The sequence below is a fragment of the Antrostomus carolinensis genome, unplaced genomic scaffold (genome assembly GCF_000700745.2).
Source record: "Antrostomus carolinensis isolate BGI_N321 unplaced genomic scaffold, ASM70074v2 scaffold42285, whole genome shotgun sequence".
NCBI lineage: Eukaryota > Metazoa > Chordata > Aves > Caprimulgiformes > Caprimulgidae > Antrostomus > Antrostomus carolinensis.
The window spans coordinates 4,414-24,275 of NW_010316481.1; the positions used below are offsets into that span (position 1 = coordinate 4,414).

A 19,862-nucleotide genomic window follows, 5' to 3' on the forward strand; every position below is an offset into this window, starting at 1 on the left:
AGCATCAGGTCAGGAGGTTGCAATCAAACATGCTTACCCTGGCAGGTCCCTGTTCTGTGCATGGCCCTTGGCTGTCACCCTCTCACCTCATCTTGGATGTCCAGTAGCTATGGGCCACTCTACATTCCTGTGCCCCTGCAGAGAGACCCACACACTGCCCCTGGGTTGTGGAGCTCAGCAGGGAGGAGGACAGCAAGACAGGGACTGCCTCATGCTGCAGGACAGCCCAGCTCACCAGTGGCCAGCGCAGGTTTGCTACAGGGCGCTAACATCAGCCAAGCCTACAGGGAAGAAAGCAAAGGGGCACATGACAGCCCTGGCAAGGCCAGGCCTCTCTGTCCCAAAACAGCCCCCCCATCTTCGTGCCTCCCTCCTGGCATCTGCAGAGATGGAGGGAACAAGCTAGGAGGGTTGAGGATGTCTAATGGCGGTGGAGTCGGCATGCCTGGAGTGAAGACAATTCCCCGCAGGCCTGGTCCCCAGGGATGTGCAAGGGCAGGCTGGGGGTGGGGACATGCAAGGGGACGGGGGCCCGTCGCCCTGGCATGGGGGAGCAGGCAGCTCCTCGCAGATTCTTCCTGCTCTTGCTGGCCACGGGACTGGAGCTGGGCCACATGGCCAGGCACTCCTCCGGAGGCGTCGCGGTGCCCTCGTGCACCGGGAGGGTTGGGGGACTGGCGTGGAGTTCTTGCCGAGGAAGGAGGGATGGTGTGGAGGAAAAGTCGGAAGATACAACACAAACATCCAGGTGATTGCGGTGGAGGGGAAAGAGGGAGTCTCGGGAGGCATTTAAGCCTAGTGCACAGAGAGGAGAAAGACACAATTCACAAGGCCGTGAGGTTGTAGGTCACCCAGGGAGCAGGTGGGCCATGGCCCAGGCTGCATGCAGAGACAATGGGCCGCATCTGGGCGGGGAGGGAGTCTTGTGAGGCTGAAACAGTGGACTTGCACCTTTGCCAGCATGTTCTATCAGGCTAGCAGGAACTGCTAGCTCAGGGAGGAACAGCCTGGGCTTCCTGCACCCATGGGGTGGGTGCCTGCCAAGGGCTCAGCACCACTGAGCTGGTGCCATCTCTGCTCTCCCAGCCCAATTACCTGGGCAGCAAGGAGCTCGTCCAGACACTGGGGTGCTTCCAGAGCTGCCCTTGGCAGCAGGGCACAGAGGCTGTTGGCAGCCTGGGGCTCCCATGGCCCTGCATGCAGCAGCTGACAGCTAAGGGATGGCAGCAGAGACTGCCCGGAGGCAGCACATCCGAGGTATCTAGACCAGCACAGGGAACAACTGGTCGTGACAGACAGAAGCAGCAGGAGCTGCCTCAGCCTCCTCTTTGGGGGAGCTTCAGCCCAGTGCAGGGCTGCTGGCTGGGGAGAGGAGGCTGGCTATGTGTGCAGCAGGCTGGAAGAGGCACAGAGCATCATGTGGCAGTAGCCCAGGGTGCTGGGCTAGCCCTCAAACCTGCTACCTACAGCTGGCTGGGCCAGGGAAGCCCTGCCAAGCCCCCTGGGGAAGGGCCATATGAGCAGGGACTATCCCCCTTGGCTGGGTCAGGTGGCATGCCTGCTTGCCTGGGGATGATCAGCTCAGAGATCATCAGGAAGGTCTCCCAGACTTTCACCAGTGCAAAGCCAACGCCCAACACCAAGCATGGCCAGGAGGAACCGCAGAGAGACACCAGCCAGGACAGGGACCAGGTGATCCTATTCCAAGCCTGCAGCCCTCCCCCCTGTGCTTGTCCAGTCCCTCTACTAACAGGGAGTGCAAGGGCCCAGGGTTGGTGCCTTGCCAGGGCTAGGACCCTCTTCACACCTGATGCCAAGAGCTGGGACAGAGGACAGCCCCACATCTGGCAGAGCTGACAGGTCCCCTTGGAGCTCTGCTCTCCAGGTCCCCTCCAGCCACCTCTTGGGTACAATCCACAATCAAGAGAGCCAGCAGGCTTCAGGCTTGGGTGCTGAGGGGCTGTCATGGCAACAAGGGAAGAGGAAGGAGGAAGGGAGGGAGCTCATGCAGGTGGGGATGGAGCAGAGCCAGGTAGGGAAGGGTTAGCGACAGCAGACGTGAGGGCGGAGCGAAGGAGACTGTGTGCTCAGTGCATCGCCTGTGCCAGGCAGCAACAACCCCTGGGTACCCAGCTACACTATGCTCTCAACTAGAGTTTGCAGGAGGAATAATAAGGGTTAACAGCTCTAGCAGCCCTCGAGCCAAGCACCCACCAGCACTATGCTCACTTGATGCCTCCTCTCCATCCTCCTCCTCACAGAAGACAAAAGGCACCTGCTCCAGACCTGGGCCACTAACTTCCTCCAAAATCAGCACTAGTGACCAAAGTGCTCCTCAGTCTCAGAGCAAGCAAAGATGGGCTCAGGTCGCACTGCCTGTGCCTCAGCTAATACCAGCCTCTTTTGCCAGAGATCATCCCGGCCTGTCACCCTGCAAGGACCTCCCTTTTGCCACCTCTGCTTGGCCAGAGCCCACAGAGGGCGTAAGACCAGGAGAGGGGGACAGCAAAAACACTGGCTGCCGACTACTGCCATGCCCTGCAGTCACTCATCGCAGACACACCAGGCACAGACACACACAACCCTCCCCAGGCTCAGCGTCACCCGTGGTGCAGTGCAGGACAGCCAGCCACGTTACTCACAGAGGCTGTGTGGGCCTGAGATGAGGCTGGCGCTCTCAGCCAGGGCCTCGAGAGGGGAGCAGCAGGGAGAGATGTTAATAAGGTTGCAAGGCTAAGATTAAGGGCAGACCAGGACCAGCTCATGCTGTGCACTGCCAGGGCCTGGCAGCCCCCTGGAAGCAGCAGCCCTCAGTTGGGGATATCTGGCTTGTACACCAGAAGTCAGGGCCAGACACGCACCTTTGTGGGCTGGCTGGCTCATACAGAGAAAGAAGGGAAGGAAGTGTGCAGGGAACGAACAGAGGCAGACAAGGATGCCACGACAGGCCACGCGGGGACAGCCCTGAGCCGGGCTGTCCCTTCCCTCTGGCAGCCAGCTGAGGCCATTCTTGATGGTGTCTTGTACTTACCCCGCTCCATTCCACGCCCATACTCACTTCCTCGCTACCGTCTGTGGCATTCTCGTACTTGACGCTGCCCCCCACGCTCCGACGTCTCTCCGTGCCATCACCCTCCTTCAGGATCTCCACCACCTTCGTCTGGTTGATCGGGTCAATTCCCTGCAAATAGGAAGGGAAAAGGAAGCACCACGTTTTGCCTTTCTGAGTTCTTTCCCTCTGGCTACCTGCTGTGCCATCACTGTGCTTGGTCCCATCCCCTCTCTTGCCCACTGCCCCATCGCAGCCAAAACTCTCCAGCACAAGAAGGATGGAGCCGAATGCCGTTCTGCACTTAGCAGTCCCTGTTTGGGTTCTGTCCTGGTTTTGCTAGGATGAACTTAGTTTTCTTCTCAGTAGTTAGAATAGCTGCGTTTTGGTTTCAGTGCAAGACTTGTTATAAGAAGAACATTCACAAAAGTACTAATGTTATTAGTTATGTTATTATTTCTTTTATTTCTATTATTAAACTGTTCTTATCTCAACCTACAAGCCTCCTAATCCTTGCCCCCAGTCCTCTCCCCTATTCTCTGGGGTAGGGGGGAAGTGGGTGAACAGCTGTGTTGGCTGCTGGCCCAGTGAAACCATCACAGGTTCCCAGCTCAGTGAGCCCCCCACCAGGCCATAAACCACCCTGGGGGACAAGGGCTTGCTACCCCAAAGCTGACAGCTTTTTCTTCTTCACATTTTGGTATCTGAAGGTTTCTGCTGTCCTTTAGTCTTTGTGCTAGCTGCTTACAGCTCCTGTTTTATTATTTGAGGACTGAGAGGAGCTTAGGGTGAGAGGTACTCTAAGAAATCCTTAGTGTGTTCCCTGGACAAAAAATTAGTGTCAAGAAAACATCCCAGTGAGTGCAGATCTCCTCAGCAGCTGACAAAGCCCAGTAACCTGCCCTAACCCAGCTGCAGTATTTCTGCATCCAAAGAGCTACGCTATCTCCTGCCCATGTACACACACTGACATCTGCTCCGTCCATACACACATGCACAACCCCCCCCACACACAAGTGTGTGCCCCTGCACAAATCCAACCCCAACCACCAAGGTGCTCTGGTGTCATGGGAATGTAAACCAAGGATATCAGAGGTTGCAAGGCCCAGGAGAGTCCCTCACCACACCCCAAGCCAAATGCTGGGCCATGACCTGCCACCCCAAGCCCCACAATGCTCCCTCCACTGGAGGTCCCTCGGGGGTTACCTGCCGCCGAGAGCGAACTGCACACTCCTCCAAGGTCTCAGCTGCCTCCAGCTTGCCCTGGCGTCGGTACAGCGCTCCCAGGTTCCTCAGAGTGGTGTTCACAGTTGGGCTGTAGTAATTGATGGAAGGTGAGCAGGAGCCCTGGTGCCCTCCCCATCCCCCAGACATCCACAACTGCCCAGGAACCACCTCTTACCTGCTAACCTTACAGGCCTTGTACCAGCCGCCATACTCAGCGTACGGAGCACTGTCTCTGTGCTTGCTCTACAGGGTGAGGAGAGATGAGAGCTGTTAGACCCACGCCTGCTGCTGTTCTCTGGTTTGTGCCCTCCCACTGGGTGCCAGGGTCAGGCTCCAGGCTGCACCCCCCCCACTAGCCAAGCTTTTGGAAACGCAATGTGCAAATGTGGTGATGAAGCCCAGCAGGTTCCTGGAGGGAAAGCTGGAAGCCTGTTTGCTGCAAGAGATCTGGACCACACATAGAAGCCATGACCCCACCCCAGCAAGGGGCATAATCCCACCTCCTTTCCCTTTCCATGGTATCAAAGGCAGCAAAGACAACACAACCCATCCTCACAGTGCTCCGGAGGACACAACACCCCACTCCCCACATCATGCAAAAGGAAGAAAAAAACCCCAAACCCAACCAACAAAAACCCCATAGGCACGTCAGGCAGTGTGGGCACTAAAACCCTCAGCTGTGGCTAGCAAAGGAATCAACCAGCCACCAACCATCTAAACCTTCTACCTGCAAGGTCAGGCCTGCCCCACAGCAGGTCAGGTCAGCTCAGCTAGCTGTCTCCTCTCCATGCCCAAACTTTGCATTCCAAAGCTGGCTGGCCCTGCCACAGCCAGGAACAAAGAGGCTGCTGGCCAGAGCAACAGGAGATGGGGCAGAGCTTGATGCTCAAGGAGAAAGATGTAGGGCCAGGACAACCCACTCTGCAGAGCATTAGCTGCTAAGCCAGCATTGCCCTGGCTCAGTAGGGACCATGGCACCTGCAGGCAGGAATCACCACTGCTGCAGGAGCAGGGCTGCCCATCCACACACGGTGCATGGAGAGTGCTTGGGGTGTGCCAAGCCCCTGGCTCTGCACCCACAGGACACATGGGCTGGGCAGGAAGCACCCAGCTCGGCCCCAAGCCCAGCAGGGCTTCTCTCACCAAGCAGGTGCAGGGGGCCACTGCTCCACAGCAGGAGTTTCCCTCGCTCAAGGGCTCTAGCCCAGAAGTTGTCCTCACATGGACCATTTGTATTACTCGGTCCCACAGCACTTTTCAGGTCTTTACTCCACATGCTGGAGCCTCCCTGAGCCATAGGCACATGTGGGTTTCCTTGTGCTACACCCTGCACAGTCTGGGCAGGCCCAAGGGACAGGAGAGCTCAGGACTCAAAACACCTCTGAAACCCTGCCCTCTTAGGGCAGCTGAACCCAAGGGGAAAAGTGTCAAATCCCCTGGATTCAGGCTCACAGGCCAGGGCTGACAGCTGTACCCAAGGCCCTGCTGCTGGCACAAGCCAGCCCCCCCCACTGCCACTGAGAGCAGAAGGGAAGAGGGGTGAGGGGGGTAAAAAAAAGAAAAAGAAAAAAAAAAAGAAAAAAAGAAGTGAAGCTGTGCAAAAGGGGTTTGATGTTTTTTAATAGCAGATGTAGAAACACAGCACAAAGCAGAGGGCAGCAGCCCCAGCCCCTGGGGCAGCAGTACAAGCAGATCTGTGCTTACTGCTGCCTGGCCAAGAAGGCTGTGCCAACCATGCCATGGAGACAGGAGACCCAGGGGCATGGGAAGAGGCTCAGCCCTTGTCCCAGGCTGTAAAACTGATCTCACTCCAACTGTAGGTCCCTGAGCAAAGCTTACATTATCTGGAGCACAGCTCCACACTACAACTATCTACATTTGACCTCTTAATTCTCCAAAGTTACCATCAGAAGTGTCTCAGTCCCAGGGGGCACAAGAGGAGCCTGGCCTCTACTCCAGCTGTGATTTCTCCTGCATAGGATGGTGCTGCAGCAAGTGTAATTTCTTTGCAGCACAGTCTTTGTAGGGCAGCAACCAGAGCAGTGCAAGGTGGAGCTGAGCACTGACTTGCACTGGGGACCGCGCAGAGTGGTTCAATGGGACAACACAGCATGCTGGTGGGAGGCAGCTGCTAGTGCCCTGCTCTTAGGACTGATAAGTCACTAAGCCAATCCTGCCAGCCTGCTGTCCAAGCCTAGCTAGGGCTGGAGCCTGCTCTGAGGGCAGAGGAAAAGGAGAGGGACAGCATCTGCTCAACTGCAGCTACATGACTAGACTAGACCCTTCATTCTCCTGATTCACCCACCTGCCAAAAAGCAGGTGAGGTCTTAGGCTTGGGAAGAGCAGAGACGGGACTCTGCTGCATTTACCAGCTGAGCCTGGGCAACAGGAGCAACAGCTGCTTTGCCTCTCAGCCTTGTCCAGGGCAAGCACTACCCATGTCTACCCTCTTGCAGGGGCCAGCTGGGACACAGAACAGCTAGGGCCCACCCTGTGCAGAGATCTTTTTCAGGAGGTTTGGCTCTGTTTCCTAAGCAAAGTGACAGCAGCAGTTTCTTCCTGACCTCCACTTTTGCCCAGGCAGCCTTAGGGCTGCTTCAGAAGCAGGCTGTGCTCTGGGTACAAGCAGCTCTTTGGAATAGAGTGCCAAGGCTCTGCAGCACAACCCTCTGCCATCCACCATCTTCCAACATCCACGTGCCCTAGAGGGATCACTAAAGTAGAGAAAGAGAATGTGCAGCCATGGCTGAGAAGCTGAACAACCCCCTGTCCCAGGAAAAACATCAAGCTCTCTGATGGGACTTCCCTCCCTGCTGCCCCAGGCAGAGGCCACTCTCGCCCACTCTCCAGACCCCTCCTGGCCTTCATCAGTGGCCATGGCAGATCTTCAGAGTGCAGGAAGGAGGGTCTGGCTGTGAAAAGAGAGGATCAAAGTTCATAGGTGTCCTTCCCCTCCCAGGGCTCTTGCTGCTATCAACAGGCAGCACCACCAGCTCAAACTCACCTTGCTCATTTCCTCTCTCTCCTCTGCATGCATCCAGATTGGCTTGTGTTCATCTGTGTGGGGAAGAACATGAGACAGCTCCACTCACCGCCTCACCCTGTTGCTCTGCCACCTTCATTGGGGCTCTGCCTCCTGCACAGCCCAGCACTCTGTCCCCAGAGCCAGCAGCTCTCCAGAAGGGAGTGACAAGGCTTCCAGATCTCCCTGGTCCCTGGGTCAGAGCCCCAAGAAAGTCCCCCAAAGACAGGGGAAGGAAGGAGCAAGTCCTCTCATGGAGGAATATCTGTGCCAGGTGTAGAGGAGAAACCTCAGCCTTTGCCTGGGAGTGACTGTGCTACTCACTGATCCCCCTTTTAGCCACAACTATTCCCAAGCCAGTAAAGACTGACAGCCAGAGCTGCCCAAGACCCCTTCTGAGAGCAGAGGTGGAGCAGCATAACACACTAGAATGGCAGTGTCTCAAGGGCTGCCCAAAGCAGGGGCCCTGAAAGGTATCTCATCCCTCTGCCAGGGGGATACCAGAACCAGCCAAGCCCAAGCTGAGAGCCAGGAGACCACATTGCAAACCCTTTCCGAGCCCCAACAGCTTCTGCTGTACAAACCATCGACAGAGCCAAACTCCTTCACGTGAGCACGGGTAAGGATCTCCTTATACAGCACCTCTGCATCTTTGTATTTGCCTTGCTTCAGGTAACAGGAGGCCTGCAACCAAGAAAACAGCTTCAGCCCCACTGAGCAACACAGATTAACTCTGTCCCCCTCTTGCAGCTGTCTTCTTCAAGCACCAGGCAATGCTCACCTCTCCCATGGCACCACTCCCCATCCCCACATGGCCTTTCCCCAGGGTCTCACCAGGTTGTTCTTGGTCTTGGCCACGTTGGGGTCATCAGGACCCAGGCAGCTCTCATAGATCTCCAGGGCCCGGCAGTAATAGTACTCCACCTCATCATACTTGCCCTGGTTCTGGCACAGTAGGGCTAGATTGTTCAGCTGCTTGGCTACATCAGGATGGTCTTTGCCTAGGACCTGGGTAAATAAAAGAAGAGAAGCCACAAAAAGTCAATGCTTGAAGATTGCAGTGGACTCCTGGAGTTAGTAGACACTGTAGTCCCTCCAGAACATGCCTATGTCAGACAGGAGGCAAGGACCAGGGAGGTAAAGAGGAGAAATCCCAGCTTCCACCTCCTGGCAGACCTCTCCAAGGCTGCAAACACCAGAAAGACAGGAAAAGATGGTGGCAGAATCAGCAGCCAAAGAGAGTAGGTAGGTCCTGGATCTCCCAGGTGCAGAGAGGTAATGGGGGAAACCCTCAGGCAGGGCTGGAAGGAAGGAGAGCACAGGAGACCAGTACCTTCTCACGGATCTCCAGGGCTCGCTTACACAGTGGTTCTGCTTCTTTGTACTTCCCTCTCTTGCCGTAGAGAACGGCCAGATTGTTCAAGGTTGCTGCCACCTGCAGAGACAAAAGCTTCTCCATGAAACAAAGCAGAATCCAGTGGGACCAAACAAGGTGTGCAAGCAGTGACTGTCCCATTTCCTTCGTGCCTGCAGTACAGCTGCTTCTGAAGAGAAGGTGTCCAGAGGCAGAAGGCTACCCTGCCTACATCACAGGATCCAGAAGAAGCCAACTCCTGACAGGCCATACTGAACAAGACAGAAAGAAATACTGAAGCAGTAAAGCAGAGCCCCACACCACGTGAACAGCGCCCCTCGCATCACAGGGCACACGGCTGTCCTTGGCAGTCCAGCTGCAGACACACCATAAGGGAGGGCACCATTCTAGCCCCCTGCAGCACCCACAGGTCAAGGGAAGCGACCGAAAGAGGAGGGAGACACTCACCGCTGGGTGGTCTTTGCCCAGAGTCTTCTCACGGATGGAGAGAGCATCGTTCAAGAGGTGTGCTGCCTCTTTGTATTTATTCTGATCCCTGCAGTGCAAAGCCAACCAGTTATTCAGGATTTGGACATCATAGGCCATGGCAAGCAGACCTGCAAACAACAGTCCTCCTTCCACACAGATCCAGCCCCGACAGCCCTTTCATTTCTCCATTCCTCCCTACCTTAGCCAGTCCCTAGTTATATCAGGGAGTCTGATGGCCCCAATACCTCATCTGTGCCAAAACCTTTTTGAAAGGCAAACCCTTGGAAGCTGGGGGAGTGTCTTGTCCCCAGAGTGTGCTGCCCTGGTAATTGGGAGAGGTAGAAAGCTCTCCTCGTCCAGTCCTGCCCTCCCTACCATGCTCACCTGTACACCAGCGCCAGGATGTTCAGCATGGTGGCCACGTCAGGGTGATCATGACCCGATGTCTTCTCTAGGTCCTCCAGCGCCTGCTTGCAGAGTGGCACAGCCACCTCATAGCGCCCCTGTGATGCGTACTGGATGACCAGGTTGTGGAGGGTGCGCAGGCGTGCAGGAATCTCATAGCCTCCCTGCTGGGCAGCTGCCACTGCACTGCTGTGCTGGTGGGGCACTGCAGGCACAGAGGAATAAAACAGGGGCACGGTTGGCACAGCAGGCCTGAACAGAGGCAGCCAGCAACCATGCATGAGCAAACACTTACATCCAGGACCGTGCTCCTCCTCCTCATTTGGGAACAGATCATCCAGAGAGTCCTTGGCAGAGTCACCCTCCTTCTCCTCCTGAGAGGATGGGAATCACAACACCGTTGGTTCTCAGAGAAGACAGCACCAGCGTGGGCTAAGACAGACACCAACCCCTCCTCCCTGCTGCAGCCCACCAACACCCTCAACTTCCCCCGTTGTCTCTGCCACCATCTTTCCCCCATCCAACAAAACTAATAAAGCCAAATTCCCCCAATGCATCCTGTCAGGCTGCTCCATGTTCTTCCAGAGACCCTGCCCCATGGAAGCTCCCTTTAGCTACAGGCAGTGCTGTGCACGGTGACTGGGAAGGAGCAAAATCCAGGGCAATGCTATCACACATAGGCAATCCTGCTGGTCCAAACTCTCCCACCCCCAAAGGTGGCTGCTCAACAGGACAAGAACATACCGAAGGGGAGACATCCTCATCATACTTCTTCAGCTGGTTCATGAACTCAAGGTGTTTCTTCTCCTCCTCCAGCTGAGCCACGGTTTGTTCACTGCGCTGCAGTTTCTGCTGGGTGTTGGCAAGCTCGTCGCGCAGCCACTGGTTCTCCTGGCACAGCCTCCGCACCTGGGCGCGCAGCTTCTGCTTCTCCGACTCCACAGCGTTCAGGTGGTTGGACAACGCCATCATCACCTTGTCAAGAGTCCCAGTCAGTAACTGTCACCATCTTGTATCTCCCTCACGTGCACGCTTAGGGCCCACCCTCAGGGTCATGCTGGCCTTCTACGCTCAGCCCCTCCCTGCCCCTACAGCTTACGGGAAATGGCCACATGCCCACCTTCCCCTCCACCCTGGATAACACCTGGGGGGGCAACCACCATTCTCACCTGAGCTTCTCCAAGCCCCAGTTCAATCATCTCCACTGACTTGCGGAGCAGGTTGGATTTCTCATGCACGAGATTGGCTTCTTCATCTTTCTTCAGGCACTTGATGGTCTCCAGCAAGCTGTGCAGGATGGAATTGTGTTCATTCTTGAGTGCCTCTAGCCCTTGCATCACCAGCTTGGTGTTGGAAATGATCTCCTCTTGGCTCAGCTTGTCCAGTTTCTCCTCCCTTGGGTACACCATGGTGGACATAGTCCTGCTCCTGCAGCCTTACACAGAAAGAAAGACAAAACCTGAGTGCCTCGGTGCTGTTTCAGCTAGCCACGACCAGACACGTGTCACAGCCTCCTTCAAGCAGCCAGAGACGGTGTTCAACTGGCTGCCCACACTAAGCCCTTCCCCTCTCCCTTTGGCAGCTGTCAGGGCACGTGTCCCCACTTCTGTGGCATGGAGTGCAGGTGGCACACATGGACAGCAGAAAAAGGCTAGAATCAGTGCTGACCTCCAGCACCCCACACTGCCAGCAGCAAGGAAAGCTGATTTAGCTTCCATTTCAGAGCAGAGATTTGTAGCTGGCAGCTGGGGTCGCAACGTGTCCACCTCCTGCCCACAGAGCACTAATGCAAGGAGGCTGTCAGGGCTCAACACCTCTTCTGACTGCAGGAGAAAGGGAACAGAAAGCAGAGGGATGCCAGCTCAAAGCTTTCTGCATCCTCAATGGGAAATCTCCTGGAAGAGCATCTCTCAGACAAGTGGCTGGGCCAAACAAAAATTTCCCTGACCAGAAGACCACACCCTGACAATCCCAGCCCCAGCACAGAACGGACATTGTGGTGACAAGGGACACAACAGCACCAGCATGAACTGAACCAGCCTGTGTGGGAAAGCTTACACACACCAACCGCCACAGTCACACCAGTGTAACCCCTGCGTGGGTGTCAGCTCCAAACACTAACAGCTCTTCCAGCTTCACTCGCCCTGCTGCCAGCCCAAGGACTCCTCAGGATGGCACCGGGGCTCTGTGCTCCTTCCCTGTCCCCTTCCCCTTGGATATACAACAGCAGAGTACCAAGCTACTGCCTTTGCACAGGGACATCAAGTGCTACAACCCACCATGTCAGTGTGGCTGCGAGATTCCTGCATAGAAAATCCAGGAGCTGGGGAAACACAGCAGGCAAGAGGGGGAGAGACATCAGAAGCAGGCAAGACCCCTTCTAGCAGTCTGACAGTACCCTGGCCACTCCATGACTCGCTCATCTAACCCTCTTTCAGCCTCTTCCCCAGCTGTCCCACCCCAGCAGCCTCTTCACATCACTGAGTGACTGCAGGAAAGCCACCACCCACCTCACTATGGTCACTCCATAGGCCTGAGCTCTCCTCTCAGTTTCACAGAATCACAGACTGGTTTGGGTTGGAAGGGACCTTAAAGATCATCCAGTTCCAACCCCCCTGCCACCAGCAGGGACACCTTCCACTAGACCAGGTTGCTCAAAGCCTCATCCAGCCTGGCCTTGAACACTTCCAGGGAGGGGGCATCCAATTTGGTTTCTGTTCCAGTGATGCACATCCACCCCTCAGGAAGGGCAGCAAAATCTCAACACACAACAGAGACCTTACTGAGCCTCAACAGGGCACAGAACCACAGAATTACCTTGACTGGAAAAGACCTTTAAGATCATCGACCAATCATTAACCTCACACTGACAAGTCCCCGACTAACCCATGTCCCTCAGCACTATGTCTACACGACTCTTCAATCCCTCCAGGGATGGGGACTCCACCACTGCCCTGGGCAACCCCTTCCAATGCCTGAGAACCCTTTCAGGAAGGAAATTCTTCCTCATATCCAATCTAAACTGCCCTTGGTGCAACGTGAGGCCATTTCCTCTTGTTCTTGGTTGAACAGACCGACCCCCACCTCTACACCCTCCTTTCAGGCAGTTGCAGACAGTGATAAGGTCTCCCCTCAGCCTCCTTTTCTCCTAAACAACCCCAGTTCCCTCAGCCGATCCTTATCACCCTTGTTCTCCAGCACCTTCCCCAGCTCCATTGCCCTTCTCTGGACACACTCCAGCACCTCCATGTCCTTCTTGTAGTGAGGGGCCGAGAACTGAACCCAGCACTCATGTTTCTTGAAGACTGGGTTTCTGTTCATACCTTTAAGCAAGAGCTGAGTCCTTCCCTACCTACCCCAGAGTCACAATGCCGACTTCACATTTACTCCATGATCCAGCACCAGCCCTCAGTCATAATTCACTGTGTCCCTCACTTCTGGGTACCTGCCATGCTCCACGTGCACTTACCCTGTGCACTGAAGGATCTCACCTGGACTGTGACATTTCCCAGTTTGCTGTAGCAAAGACCAGATGACAAGAATAGCATGAAAAACCTCACTAAGATCAAGACTTAGAGCATAGTCTCCTGTTCTGAAGAAAAGAATGGGTCTGTAGAGAGTTGGCTGCCACTCATATCCCATTTTCCAAACTGATGCTGCAGGAACTGGCAGCTAAGAATTCTGGTTCATAATTCCCCTGGTTATCCTTCTTCCCACCTTCAAAGCACACCTGGGAGAGCAATTGAGGGATAAAGCAACAAGGGACGCCCTGCCTAAGGCAGACTGCTGTGGGTAGGCACAATTCAGGAAGAGATGTGCAATGATTCCCAGCTCCAGAAGAAGAGGCTGGTAGCTCAAAGGATGCTCGTGCTGCCACATTTGGCAAAGCACCATTGTCCTGCTCTGAAATGGGTCCAGACAGCCTCCTAGGAAGGCTCAACAGGCACCTACCTGCTTTCACAGAAGCCAAGGTAACAACTGCTAAAGGGTGAAATGGCCCTGGTACTGGTTTCAGCTCATAAAGGAAACAGTCCCAGATCCAGAAACAGGGCAATTGGGAAGCGAGAGTCATCTGGAGCACAGGCAATGCTTGGAACACGAGGAGATCCCCAGGAGCAGCCTCACACCCAGCATCCAGCAGAACTAGAGCTCTGCCCTGAGGTTCACACAGCTGTGCAGCACGAGTGCCTCTTCATCTGTCCCGCTGTGTACTGGGTCATCTGTGAAACGCTGACAGTTCTCATGGAAGCATAATTTGTGCCCACACAGAGATCTTGCTGTCAGCTTTAAAAAGTACAATACAAATGCACTGGGAAGAGGAACATGTTGCAGATTATTATAAAAAGCCACCAAAGCTTGCACCTTGCTAGATAACAGAGTCAGACAAGACCCAGATCCATAGAAAATCAGCCTCATTAATTCCACTGTACACAGAACTGCTTCTCAGCTGAGAAATCGCCGAGCTGTGTGTTAAAACACCAGCGCCTCTACTCCAGCAACACCCTGTCTCTCTTCAGCCCTTCCAGCAGAAAAAGCTTTGAGCATTTAACAGTCCCCATGATCAGCTTGTTTTTCAGAACTGTAAAGATTTCAGACTGTCTGAGAAGGGCAAATAATCAAACTGTCCTGACTGACAGCACAGACTCATCCTACCCTGCAACTACATCCTCAGATCCTTAAGTCATCCCAGTACAGGCTCCTTTTCTCCCATTAGCTGTGCAAACACCTCTACACAACCCTGGTCTTTCTCCTGTAGGATGACATCCTAGAAGCAGAGCTCTGCTAGGTACCAAACACAATTCCAGTGTTCAAGGGTGAACAGGGGACTGTCCAGGCGGGACACAGGGTACAAAACCTGAGAACAACACATGGGCTGTTCACTTCCAAGTGCCAACAAGACAAAGAGAAGACTGCAGATAAGTCACTTAAATGCTGCTACATTCTGCACAGCAAAGAAAAACAACAAACACTGGTGGGAGATGACTTATTGTCCCTGGAAAGTGACAATTCTTCCCTACAGAGCCTTATTTCTAGCTCTCCCCAGTGCTGGTAGGTCTACACTCAGCGCCCAGCCCTCCAGAGAGGAAACATGCTCTATGGCAACCGACGCCAAGGTCGGGCAGGCTGAGGCTGCTGCATAAGCACTCTGCCTACTCCCACACGTCCAGTAAAGGGCACCCAGCATCCTTTATCCAGGCAGAAAACGCAGTCGGAGGTTCCTGCAGAGAGGAGGGGTGACACCATCACAGGGGGAGGTTCAGACTGGCATAGGAAGACAGAATGCTTTTCCAAGGAGCTCTCGGGAGCTGAAGTGCCCAGCTCCTGGTTTATCCTGTTGCATTCCTCATGGCTCAGCAGGTGTCACAGCCCAGGTCATCACCAGTTCATTTCTGGTCTAGTTGTCATCTCTTCCCTATGCACAGGGAGCTGCTAGAACAGCCTGGCTTTCCAGCAACACCCAGATCATCTCCCTTCCCCTGCTCCCATGTGGAGGAGCGCTGCAGGAGGACAGGGAAGGAACATGCATGCACTGAGCTTTGGGGTAGCTGCAGCAATCAGCTGGGAATCCACCAGCCAGCACATCCTGCCAGGCAGGAACCTTCCTCCTGTATTCCAGTGCATAACCAGTGCTGATGCTCAGTGATTTCCCAGTCACTGAGCATCAGCAATTTCAGCAGCCCACTTTTCTGCCTCTGAGAACTGCTCCCACATGGAAGAGCTTTCAAAGGAAAAGAGCTGGAAGCTTCACTGCTTATATCTTAAACCCACAACAGCTGCCGCAACAGTAACAAGGATGCCAGACTAAATGGGTCCAAGTGAATCTTAAAACTTAGATTATGATGTCTAGTGCTAGAAGATTACAGAGAGCAAAAAAAAATAAGCACCAGGGAAATCTGTAATCAACTACAATAGGACAGAGACTTCAGGTCTACACATACCTCAACAAATTCAGTTCACTTTACTGTCTCCCCACATGTCCCCAGACCAAGTATACGTGAGACACAAGGTACCATCACAAGTTGCACAAGTGATACTGTCAAGACAATAACTGCAGCTTCCTTCAAACTGCAGATGGACTGCCAGCACTTTCCATATAGAAGTGGGAACAGATTTTTAGCAGCAAACTCTTCTGTAGGAGAAGGTGATCTAAGGATGTGGTAGCTGCAGAAAAACAACTGGGTTCTGGAAAAAAAAACTTCTTGTGGAAAAGAGCAAGTCTGACCCACAGCAAGAATGAGTGACGACATTTGGGAGGTAGATAGGAAGGGCAGCATTTCGAAATGGTTAAGCTCACAGGCTTAAAGTCTTGTTTTCACAGTAATTATTCCAGCCTCATGCTGAGAGATATGCTTTTGCTACCAGGAGAAACAGCAAGGTTACATATTTGGGAAGCAAACCAACTTGACAAAAGCAGGGATGGCTGGTTTGGGGTTTTTTTTTTTCCTCCTTTGGAGCTCTGCCAGCTCATTACTGTTGAACAACAGAATAAAGGGTCTCTGGAAAGACTGGTTGACTTCCAAGGAAGCTAAAAGTGAGATCACCAATATACAGCTGAGTCTCCACTCCTAAGGGATACCGCAACAAAACCTAGACCTAATACCTTGGATGCTGAAAAATACAATAAAAGCAGGGAAAAGCAAACAGAGTGCCAAAGCTGCAACCATCACAGAGGCGTGAGCACAAGTTTTCTCTGCATTTTTATACCATAGTGTCAGAAAGCAGAGACTGTGGGAGACGACAGTCAGCTGTGCAGAGCCTCGAGGCTTGCACTGCACAGCCAGGACACACTGACACTGCCACATCACTGCCAGGAGAGCCACTGTGCTCAGGGTCACCACTCCAGGCCACCTGCAATGGAAAAGGGACAACCTGGTGCTGCTGAAGCCACAGCCAACAGTCAGCATTGCCAGAGCTGCTCCAATATGGGTAAAACAAGAAATATAATCAGCTCTGTATGGTGCCCAGGAACTTCACAGCCAAGAACAGCTGCACACGCACATGTTAAGGCTTCAGAAATAAAGGCAAGAGCAGGATGTTTTGCAAGTGAAGGGACAGTGGGTGTGCAGTCAGCTTCAGGGTAGTGACCAGTACTGCAACATGAGTAAGGGCCAGGAATTGGAGGGCAAATGCTCAACTCCCAAAAGTAAGAACTGGTGGAATAACTGTAGCATACAGCTCCATCCTGGGATAGGTGCCTCTGAGGTCCATGTGAGGCACCGAGCAAGAGCGGGGCTTGTTGCCACTGCCAAAAACACCTGGTGCATCTCGTGCTGCCTTAAAGCCACACAAAGAGGAGATGGATCAGTCAGGGGTCAACACCCTGGGAGTTCACACCCAGAACATCTCCGAGCTGCAATCCCACAGCCAAAAGATGCAGCTCCAACTCCGATGTGCATGAGGTCCTCTGCCACCAGTTGTCTCTGGCTCATGAGTTTTTCCACCCTATTGCCAAAAAAAGGGGGCACCTAGAGCCCCATCTTCTGCCCAAAGTTCTTTCCCAACCCCAGCCTCCAGCTTGGGCCTTTCTTGTACTGCAGACAGTCTAGAGAGTCTCAAACCAACAACAGACCTAAAGTACCATAGAGAGACTGTTGTGTTGCAATTTCCTCCCTAATAAAAGGGCCTGGCTTCTGTATTACTTGGAGGGATGCCTAGACATCTCTTAGAGGTCTCTGGTCCACCCCCTCACTCAAAGCAGGCATCTGATCAGGTATCTGTGTCTAGTCAATGGTTGAGTATCTCCCAAAAATGGAGATCCCACAAGCTCTTCAGACCCCTGTCCCACAGCTTAACTATCCTCCTGTGAAAGGGAAAAACAAACAAACAAGAAAACCCTCATCTGAATTCCTTAGATAAACCCCTTGTTACCTTTCCCTTTCCTCTGCAGAGCACCACTTCAGGACAAAGAGACCAGGCACCACAGCACTGGAAACTGACCCTGTGCCTAGAGGAAGAGAATACAGCACACGCCTCCTTTCAGTGGGACAAAGGGGATGGGATCCCTCCGTCCCAGAGCAAGAGGTAATGCAATCCACCTCCAGCAGCACAGCAGGGAGTGGAGGCAAAGAGCTGTCTCACCCACATTCTCCCGTGCCCAAAAACCAAGACTCTTGGTATCCAGGCACACCCTCACATGGTTTTAAAGCCAATCTCCAAGCCCAGAAAGGCTTCACCCAACCAGCTTTCCCAAGCTTTAGAGTCATATGTAACTCGGTACAAGTTGACTGTGCTGTTGGAAACAGCCCAGCCCTCTCTATCCCCTGGACAGGAATCAAGGCCAGGATTGCTTCTTTCAGTAGCAGCTGACACACGCCAGCTCTAGCCAAGTGTGAAGCTCCATGGGGTTTTCTAGATACCAGAAGGCCTGTGTTGGGAAAGTCTGTGCTAACCAGCAGGCTGCAAGAGCCCCAGGGGCTTTTAACTAGGATTAAGGAACTAGATTTGCAGTTCGAGTGGAAGTGCTCTCCTCACAAGGAGAGAGGAGGCTCCTTTCATGTTCTTTCCCTTCAGCACTAAACACTCCTCTCTGTCCCAGCAGCTTCAGCTCCCCACCACCTACAACCTCTAACAGAAAACACACCACAGCATAACCTTCCTGAAACCTTGGGCAAGGTGCTGGTAAGCTGGCTTTACAGGGACTTGGCAACAGTGACTCAGGTTCACATCACTACAGAAAGGACCTGGGAGCTTCCTGTCCCCTCCTGCTTTCCAGCCTACAGCTGGAAGTGGCAAGTCAAAAGCTACTAGGACTTGCTCTGATTGACCAGAGCAAGCAACTCCTGTGTTACCAAAGCATGATCCAACTCCAATACATGTGCTCTGAAGAAGACAGAGGAGATGGTCTGGCTGGCTTTGTAGCAGATCACTCATTCCTTTCAAGATCAGAAAGGTCCCAGTCCTTTCATTTATTAGCAATCAAAGAATACAGATGTTTGAGGCAACAAAGGTTAAAAAAACCCAACAAAACAACCAACCAACAACATAAAAAACCACCCATCACCAAGATGGGCCATTAGCAGAAAGCGTGCTAATTAGTAAACAGCATGGACTCCTCCTTATTGCAGTCCATGCTGTTTACAACCCCATGGAAACATGCACCCTTCAGTAGGCCACTGGAACCAGAACAGCAGTCTTCAGCACTCCCAGGAGTGAGCTTGCGCCAGCACCTCCAGATCAGCTGACAAGACCTTGTTTTTGAACTCTTGCTCATGTCTGCAGCAGCTCACCAAATCCATTCTGCATCTGCTGTGCCTGGGACAACAGTGGAACACCATTAAAACCTGCTTCCAGGCTAGTGGAGACAAGAGCTAAGTGTCTGGAGCGAAGCCAGGACAAGCATCTCTTCCTAGCTTCAGGATCTGACTGGGAGTCTCGCTCTATAAGAGACAGAGTGGGAGCCATTACCTTGCCCTGACAGCATGAAGTGGTATTAGAGCAGGCAGAGCAATCCCCAGGAGCCAGTGCCTCTGCAGGCATCTGTGTGATGCGAGGGCTACGCACTGGATGTGCCTCAGGAGTACAGGTGATGGCCAGGATGCAGATGGGACCAGCAAGTGCCCTGGAGCCACTCTGTGTACCCCACAGGGCTCTAGAGTGCCCACACTCCCTCCACAGCTGACCTGGGGCACCTGAAAGACCAGCTGACTACAGGCTTTGAGACAAGAGCTGTTATTTCCAGAAGCAAACGGGTCTTGCAAACTGTAACAAGGCAGCCAAATTCACAGAAACAAAGCTCTACCTGTGTAATAAGCAAAGGATCCGTTTTACCTCCGTCTCCCCCAACCAGCTGGAGCTCTTTAGGAGCTACGTAGCTCTCTCCTAGCAAATCAAGCCTTTAACCAGCAACTCTGCCAAGGTCAAAATCCTGCCACGTGTCCTTTGTGCCCTGAAAGCTATTTAGGTGTTTGGGGTTAATGCTGTTGTTCCTACCTGGATATTCCTCCAAAACAGCAGATGAGAGAACACCGCCTCCTGCTCCTTCTGCCAGTTACAGCAGAGCTCAGCATGTTTATTTACCCCGTGTCTGAGCTGGCCAGATCTTTGACCCGATGTGTGCTGAACACCACCCTCCTTCCCCTCACCCAGAGGCGCATGCTTTCCACGTCTCCAAGGTGGCACAGGAGGAAAGCGACCAAGGGCACTAGAGGAGACCCAGGCATGGAGCCACAAGAGAGTGCCAGGTGCCAGCTACGCAGGACGCGGGACAGCCTGAGGCCGCTGCTGCCTCCCACCATTGTGCAAATCTCTCCCGGCTGCCTGGCCAGAGCATTCTGCTGCAACGCCATCCCCCAGCCCTTCTTCAGACACCTCCTCCC

The 19,862-nt window shown here is 53.6% G+C and overlaps 1 protein-coding gene across 1 annotated transcript; it reads right to left on the reverse strand.

Moving 5' to 3' along the window:
• Positions 1–259: 259 nt before the first annotated feature.
• LOC104525203 (kinesin light chain 1) lies at positions 260–10,975 on the reverse strand. The gene is made up of 13 exons (XM_029085042.1): positions 10,716–10,975; positions 10,291–10,521; positions 9,842–9,920; positions 9,526–9,751; positions 9,121–9,208; positions 8,632–8,733; positions 8,133–8,306; positions 7,883–7,982; positions 7,281–7,333; positions 4,452–4,519; positions 4,256–4,364; positions 3,059–3,181; positions 260–795 (listed from the first exon to the last, which is right to left on the reverse strand). The coding sequence occupies exons 1-13, from the start codon at positions 10,962–10,964 to the stop codon at positions 790–792; spliced, it is 1,608 nt and encodes a 535-aa protein (XP_028940875.1). The 5' UTR covers positions 10,965–10,975; the 3' UTR covers positions 260–789.
• Between the last annotated feature and the right edge of the window lie 8,887 nt (positions 10,976–19,862).